At 42.1% G+C, this 7,360-nt stretch overlaps 2 protein-coding genes across 4 annotated transcripts; both read left to right on the top strand.

The window, feature by feature from the left end:
- Positions 1–21: 21 nt before the first annotated feature.
- On the top strand, positions 22–4,062 carry hinfp (histone H4 transcription factor). Of its 2 annotated transcripts, XM_088279713.1 has the most exons (10): positions 22–434; positions 630–856; positions 974–1,085; positions 1,172–1,324; positions 1,424–1,501; positions 1,713–1,833; positions 1,921–2,059; positions 2,540–2,664; positions 2,743–3,094; positions 3,930–4,062. In XM_088279713.1, exons 1-9 carry the CDS (start codon positions 275–277, stop codon positions 3,080–3,082), a joined length of 1,455 nt encoding a protein of 484 aa, XP_088135839.1. In that variant the 5' UTR covers positions 22–274; the 3' UTR covers positions 3,083–3,094; positions 3,930–4,062. The 2 variants fall into 2 exon arrangements, with proteins under 2 accessions (XP_088135839.1, XP_088135838.1); XM_088279712.1 differs by lacking the exon at positions 3,930–4,062 and having other exon boundaries at positions 31–434; positions 2,743–3,868.
- Positions 4,063–4,188: 126 nt separating this feature from the next.
- Positions 4,189–7,360, top strand: LOC148320615 (sushi repeat-containing protein SRPX2). Of its 2 annotated transcripts, none has more exons than XM_088279716.1 (5): positions 4,189–4,784; positions 5,544–5,711; positions 5,793–5,960; positions 6,038–6,238; positions 6,641–7,360. In XM_088279716.1, the coding sequence occupies exons 1-5, from the start codon at positions 4,691–4,693 to the stop codon at positions 6,652–6,654; spliced, it is 645 nt and encodes a 214-aa protein (XP_088135842.1). In that variant the 5' UTR covers positions 4,189–4,690; the 3' UTR covers positions 6,655–7,360. The 2 variants fall into 2 exon arrangements, with proteins under 2 accessions (XP_088135842.1, XP_088135843.1); XM_088279717.1 differs by having other exon boundaries at positions 4,638–4,784; positions 5,547–5,711.

Here is a 7,360-nt window from a genome sequence, read left to right on the forward strand (position 1 = left end):
CGGAACACTTAACCCCCGGAACCAATAAATACTGTTTTGTTCCCGTGGAACTGTTAAGAGCGGTGCACAGCTTGTTAAAAGCAACTTGTCTTGGTTGTTTACGTCATTATTTGTGATACTCAAAGAGCGGTAGCCGATACGGGATCATGTACGTCGCTTGATGATTTGGATAACTTTTTTCCCCACCGTGTGTTTTGAACATAAGGTGAAAATATTTCTAGAATTATCACCTACCGTTTTTTCTTTAAATAAATCAAACTAGCCATTTAAGGAAATGGCTCCCAATAAACGACTGCAGAAAAAAACGCTGATATTAGAATGTGAGTGGGCTTCGTGTCAAGAGTCGTTCAGTCAAATGGATTTTTTTTGCAAGCATGTGGAGGTTCACTTGGATGATATGAACGTGGCGGAGGAGCAGGATGAAGAACCGGAGGGTGAGTTGAAGTCAGCAGACTCGTTCCCCACTTGTATGTGAAGAACTACACATGTAATCATCTGGATCATCATTGTAACAGATAGAGGGAAGTCTGCAGGACTAAAATGGATGACTCCACTTTTTCGATGCAATATTTCCATTTAGCTTTAATAACCTAGATTTGCGTTTTTTTTTCTTTCTTTTTTTTGACCAGGTGTGAGAAACTGTCTTTGGCGAGAGTGCGGTTTCTGCTCCGTGGAGGGTCTTGAAGAGTTCCGGCGACATCTCTTCTTTCACTGTTACCATACCAAGCTGAAACAGTTAGGTCAGCAGGTGCTGAATGGCCTGGCAGAATTTGCCACATGCTCCATCGGCTCCCAGAACCACAACGTTGTCCCTGAAATCCCTGACAATTTTACCTGCCTGTGGGAGGAGTGTGAGGTATGCTTGGGCTGTTTGTAAAATGTCTTCTGTCATCCAAATAGTAATTTGTGATAAATATCACTTATGTAAGGTTTTAAAATACAATTACCTCTTCTTTTTGCACCTTTGTTCAAGCAACCGCCGTATGAGAATCCAGAGTGGTTCTACAGGCATGTGGAGCTTCACAGCTTGACTATAGACTTACCAGCAGCAGACAGTGACTTCCCATTACGCTGTGGATGGAAGGGTAAATCATAATCCCTTGAAAATAGTTAAGAAATGGAAGTTGTTTCTGTTTCATACAACTGGATTTCCTTCCATTTCATCGCATAGATTGCGAAGCTACCGCCAAAGGCCGTTCTAAGTTACGGGAGCATCTACGCAGCCACACCCAGGAGAAGGTAGTGGCGTGTCCAGGTTGTGGAGGGATGTACGCCAGTAACACAAAGTTTTTTGACCACATCATTCGACAGAGCGCTATGGAAGGTGAAAATAGAGACACGGGACAAGAAGCAAAATAGTTAATGGACATAAGCGGACAAATAAAGTATTTTCTTTATGTGCTTTGATTTATGTTTTCTCTAGGCCAAAGGTTCCAGTGTTCCCACTGTTCAAAACGCTTTGCCACAGAGAGACTGCTAAGAGACCATATGAGAACGCATGGTTAGTCGCTAGCTAAGATGTCTGATTCACAAGTTGACTGAACTCCTTGCCACGCTCTGTACCTTTAAAAAGAAATTTGGTGCGTAGAAGTCCTTAATTGCTACCCGGATGAGGTGTTTCCTCTCCTTTTTCTCGTTTAGTTGTAGTCATTAAAAATGTTCCATGCCATGAACTTTCTGACGTTCATATCGTTCACTTCTGCTTTGTGTAGTGAGCCACTACAAGTGCCCGTTGTGTGACATGACTTGCCCTTCGCCTTCAGCGCTGCGCAACCACATTAAGTTCCGCCACAGCAATGAGAGGCCATATAGCTGTGAATACTGTGAACACAGGTACCACATCATGCAAAAGTGCACTTATTCCGTTCTCCTTTATAAAATAGCAGAAGTGCTTGAGATATTCTGATATGCTATTTGTAGCTCTAAGAATCTGGTGGATCTGCGGCGACATCTGGACAGCCACAGCATCGAGCCCAGTTACCACTGTGATGTTCCTGGCTGTGCTTTCACCTCTCGCACTGTCAGCACCTTGAAGATTCACCACAAAAAAGAGCATGAGGTAAGAGCGACAGCGGTGTTGCTACATTGCAGATTTTTTTAAACATGGATGGATGAATGTGTGTTGTCTGGTTTATTGTAAAAAAAAAAAAAAAAGGTTTGTGGCAATCGTTTTTAGTGGCTTTTTACTCTCTAGTGGTACCTTAATTTAAAGTTGAACTGAATTTGTGACCAAGCTTATTCCACAATTTACACATACTGTATATTAAAGAAATTGTCAGTATTAAAATGACATTAATCATAAAAAAATCATACTGTTACATTTAGTAAAGGAAGTATTTTATTCATAGTAGTCTCGTATTCTGAAATCTTAATATAAAAACGTCATAGCTTCTTGCGTGTCACGGGTGATCTTTAACTCATTGACTAGCAGCACAGGTAAAATGAATGGCCTTTTTGGCGTCTCTACACGTCAATGGCAGTGAATGTATACCTTGTGATGAACTGCGATTGAAGATGATATCAAATTGTCTTTATTCAGGGAAATTTTGCAGCTCGCTACAAATGCCACGTGTGCGATCAGTGCTTCACCAGGGGCAATAACCTCACGGTGCACCTGCAGAAAAAACACCAATTCAAATGGCCTTCTGGACACCCGCGGTTCCGGTACGTGACGCTGCATACCAAACGCATAGACAGTGGCGTATGCATTTTCCTGCTGAGTTGGCCGCTCATTGCTACCAGGTACAAGGAGCACGATGACGGCTTCATGCGGCTGCAGCTGATCCGTTATGAGAGCGTGGAGCTGAACGAGCAGCTGATGCGAGAGAGGCAACGCGGACACGCCGAGGAAGACGACGAGTCACCCAGGGCCGCGCCTTCAGAGACGCAAGTAGAGCTGAGAGGGCTGCTTCTGGAGGAGCAGAAGGCAGAAGAAGCGCCCGTCGTCAGCTGTGAGGAGGGGAGTCAGCAAGAGAGCATCATCATCTCCATTCTCACTGGAGGTTTGACACAGGCGGCTGACAACACCGTCATCCTACAGTATCGAGATACTGCTGAAGAACAAGACATGCAGACAGTTTGACGTCTTTGATTTGTGAGTGCAAACTTGAGATGCGAACTAGACTCACTTCACGGAAAGCAGCATTGTGGATGAAGGTGTGCAGTTGTTTAAAAAAAAAAGTGGCTTCAAGCTGTCCAATGCCACTCAAAGTCAAAGTTTTCTGTCCAATGGAATACAAAACAAAGAGAATTACACTTTGTTTTCAAAGCCACCGAATAACCTTGCTACCTTAATGCTAACATCTGTTTAATTACATATGACTCTATTTGCTAACTAAAAATCACATTGCAAACACCTCTGTTCGTATTTTGGGGTCGGATGGAACGGATTAATAACCTTTCCGTTCATTTAAGTGGCGGAATATGATTTAACTTATGTGCATGGTCACAGAAATAATTCAACTCATATCTCAGTGAACCACTACATGCATTTGAACTCGAATGAAACCCAGTTTCGGTGAATGAAAAACTTGTGACCGTACTAGAATGAATTATTTTGTTCATCAAACTGACCATCTTAAAGAACACAACTGACCTCGACTCACCTATCTTGCTTGCCAACATGGACAACCACATGGACTGTCATTTTTTATAAGTATAACTTGAATTTATCTGATGCCTCCTACCTTTTATATAGCAGCCTCACATGGTTGTGCGATCATTTTCTATAACATAAAGGTAACTTAATGATAACTTTGATCAAGAGCTTGGCATCTGCACTATGACGTGATCTGCAATGACTACCATATCATCATATTTTTTTATGAACTGTATACAAAACCTAAATTAAAATCCAGTTTCAAATATTGTGCGGTGAAATGTTTGTTTCTCATTTCATCCATCCATCCATCTTCTGTACCTTTCTTCAGAGTCGGAGGGAGCTGAAGCCGATCCGTGGTGACGTCATACTGCTTGCAATTAAGTCAGGCAAGTATATCGTTACAACATGAGGGACTTGTTGTTTGTTTTTGTTTTTTTTCGGCCCATTGAATTATTATTCTTACTATTTAAATTCGCACAGCACTGTTCCATTATTCATGATAAAAATCTATTTTCTAGCTACACAAAAAGGGGCCAACTATTAAAAACGCTCATAAATATGATTTATCGACACAGATGCGGTATCATCGTGGTGAATGTTGACCCCGGACTGGTAGTTAAAATGAATCAATATTGTGAAATAGTTGATTTCGCTTTTACATTACATTTGATTGCATTTTTAGGTGGCTGTACAATCTCGCGTGTGCGTTATCGGTGTTGTACTGCGCCCCCTGGTGTCACTTTCTCGTTATTACAGCTCAAAGTGAAACCCAATCTGTCAATATTGAGGAAAACACTCAGACTGTTCTCAATCTAGGCAGATTGTTATTTGAATTTCATTATATCGGCAAACAGGGTAAAAAAAAAAGAAGGCTTTCGAAACACAACCTTCGTTGTATTGCATGTGTGGTGCAGATTAGGGCTTAGTGTGCCGTTACTCCTCTCATCGCGTCTTCACTCAGCTCTCCTCCTGGCTCAGCTAATGTGGAAGGACAGGAAAGTATTGACTCCTTGACTGGACATCATGACTTGACTGACGTGCCAGATCTGCAGGCTTTGCCAGAAACGTTGCAAAGGAGCGTAAAAAGCCATGAGGTTGAATCCACTGCTGCTGCTGTTTTTAACATCCTTGCAGAGGGGAAATTCTCAGGCGTCTGAATGGATCGATGAGGTCGAAGTCAGTGGTAAGATCTATTATGCTGTCTTGGTTACTTTGTTGACAATGCTCGTTTCATAGTGGCAACTATTTTTAAAGATTTTTTGTGAGGATTTGCCACGTGATAAATCCATTTAGTTTCCCAAAGGACATATTTTTATGTCACCATAAATGGTCTGTTGCAGAATTGAAGAACTATTTATTTATTTATTTTAAATTTCCAAGAGCAACAGCTTTTAGACTGTCTAATAGTGTTCTTCATCTTCATTGCTACACTTTATTCTAATGGGAAGTTTTATCATCAACTCTGCGACCGTTTTAGATCAAATCGTTGCAATTCAATGATTACGTACGTTTGCTCAAGATAGCATGCTGGCAGTGTAGCCATATCATTTGTAAAAAACTAATTAAAAAATACCACTTTAATAATACTTCTGAAAAGACGAGTGAAAGGTCGCCTTGGTTTGAGTGGCACACTCCATTATGTCTGAAAACACCGAAATAAAAATACAGAATAGAATTAGAAATGCTCACTTTTTTCCTTTTCCTAGATGGCTAAAAAAAAGTTGAGAAGCAGCATTCTCACGACTTAAAATGTGATACAATGTTCAAAAATATTACAAGGAAAACATGCCAACAATATCAGATTGAACACTAATTTGATCGGTTATAGTTTATCTGAGAATAAGAGGGAGGGAGAAAACAAACAATTTGAGATTTATTTAAAAAAAACAAACACAATATTGAGGAAAAGTTTTGCGGACAAAAGTAATCAACGTGTTTCCAGTAGGTGACAGCGAATGGATTGGGCAACCCGATTTCCTTGGGGACCGCTACTGGTCGGGAACAGCCCCACTTTGTCTGTCCGGCTGCAAGGCGTGCCACCAGGAGCTCAGGCGAGATCCCTGTGGCGACTCAAGCTGCTGCTGGCTGGGTTACAAGTCCCTGTGCAGAGGTAAGGCGAGGATCAAGGCAAACCGAACCGTCCACATTGTAGTTTTGCTTCAATGTGCGTGTGCTTGACATGTTCTGACAGTGAACTGCGGGAAGCCAGATGTGGATTTTAATGGAATTGTTTCTGGAAATGAATGGTGGGTGGGATCTCAACTGAGGTACTCCTGTCGTCCTGGCTTCATGCTGGTGGGAAACGCCACCAGGACTTGCCAAGCGAATGGCCTATGGACCCCGAAACCTTCCTGCCTCCGTATGTCAACGCTATGGTACAAAACGCCGCAGCCCTTTTTTCTTTCTCTTATTCTAGCTTCACCTTCCTTTTTGTAGGAATGTGCAAAAAGGGCTCCATTGAAATCAGTGAGCGGGAACTCAACGGGTCATGCAACGCGACATGTGCATATAAAAGCTACTCTGGTCCTCCCAAGCAAGGCTGCGCTCAGATCCACAACTGCAAGAAGAAGGAGACGGGCTGGAAGCGTTTCTTTGCTCAGTGTATCCCTTGCATCTGTGACTGCGCTTTGTCATGCCGTAAGTAGCTTCGGAACCGCAACATACTCCAGCGCTCATCAATTCTCCCCTCTAATTGGTGCTTCAGGGTGTGCAGCTACAAGCGTCAACATCAACAAGTGTTGTCCTTATGACGAATACTAATTGTCCAATTTATAGTAGAGTTACTTTACAAGTCTGGTGTTTTCTCTTTGGCGCTGCTGCTTAAGTTTGGTCCTTATCCATCTTCATATGTGTGTGTGTGTGTGTATGGCAATATTGAAGGGGGAGGGGCCTTGCTTGCAATTAAATGATTTTTCAAAACCATTCAGCCCTAGTCAAATATGCGGGTGTTGTTGTCTATTTTAAAGGAGTCAAACTAAACCATTGTTCCTCTTCTGGAATTCCAAAGTGTGTCCACCCTTCTCTTTTCTGCGTTTTCAGTTTCTACAGGCTAAAATCAAAGAAGCTAACGGGAGACCTCACTTTGAGAACAGCAGATTGTTCCTGCGGGGGAAGTGAGCCGACGAGTCGATACAAGTAACGGTTGGCACGAATTGAATCACTTCATCTCTTTATTTCCATATTATCCACTCTGATGAGGACCGTGACGATTTGTGGATCGCTCAACATGTTCTAGAGATAGTCAAGCTTACGATCGATCCGAGAGCCGGGATTTATTTTGATATCAAGTGACATGAATGCGCATCCCTTACTTTGTGCTTTCTTGTAAGTTAAAGCTCAACACACAGGAGAGGAATGCGGCCGTGTAGATTAGTGGCTCCCCTCCCTCGTCCATCTGTCCCTGAGGGAGCTGAAACCTTAATCTCATTACTGCGAGAGCTCAGGGCGCACAGTTAACGCGGAAAATGCTGTAGAGTTTCATTTTTTATGAGCGTTGTGCTGCAGAAAGGTATGAAGACATTACACCAGATCAAATATTTGGGTCGCTAAATCTTTATTTTCAGTTGTATTTTGTAAATATGAACGGTTGAAGCTGCTGTCAAACGTGTCACCTACATGTCTGTTTGTTTTTCCTATTTTAGTACAACCTTTGTAAGGTACACTTTATGTACTTGATGCTCATGCATTACCAGTGTTAACCACCAGGGGATGCTGTTTTTTTTTTTGTCCTCAATCCTACATCCACTATAAAATGAAAAC

This window comes from Idiotropiscis lumnitzeri, chromosome 17 (assembly GCF_059441095.1).
Source record: "Idiotropiscis lumnitzeri isolate Australia: NSW breed Sydney's pygmy pipehorse chromosome 17, RoL_Ilum_1.0, whole genome shotgun sequence".
NCBI classification, from domain to species: domain Eukaryota; kingdom Metazoa; phylum Chordata; class Actinopteri; order Syngnathiformes; family Syngnathidae; genus Idiotropiscis; species Idiotropiscis lumnitzeri.

Coding starts and splice junctions, on each gene's coding strand:
- hinfp (XM_088279713.1), top strand. CDS start 275: ATGGCTCCCAATAAACGACTGCAGAAAAAAACGCTGATATTAGAATGT. Junction 1,502..1,712: donor AGACCATATGAGAACGCATG/GTTAGTCGCTAG, acceptor TGCTTTGTGTAG/TGAGCCACTACAAGTGCCCG. Junction 2,060..2,539: donor ACCACAAAAAAGAGCATGAG/GTAAGAGCGACA, acceptor GTCTTTATTCAG/GGAAATTTTGCAGCTCGCTA.
- LOC148320615 (XM_088279716.1), top strand. CDS start 4,691: ATGAGGTTGAATCCACTGCTGCTGCTGTTTTTAACATCCTTGCAGAGG. Junction 5,712..5,792: donor TTACAAGTCCCTGTGCAGAG/GTAAGGCGAGGA, acceptor ATGTTCTGACAG/TGAACTGCGGGAAGCCAGAT. Junction 5,961..6,037: donor CCCGAAACCTTCCTGCCTCC/GTATGTCAACGC, acceptor TCCTTTTTGTAG/GAATGTGCAAAAAGGGCTCC.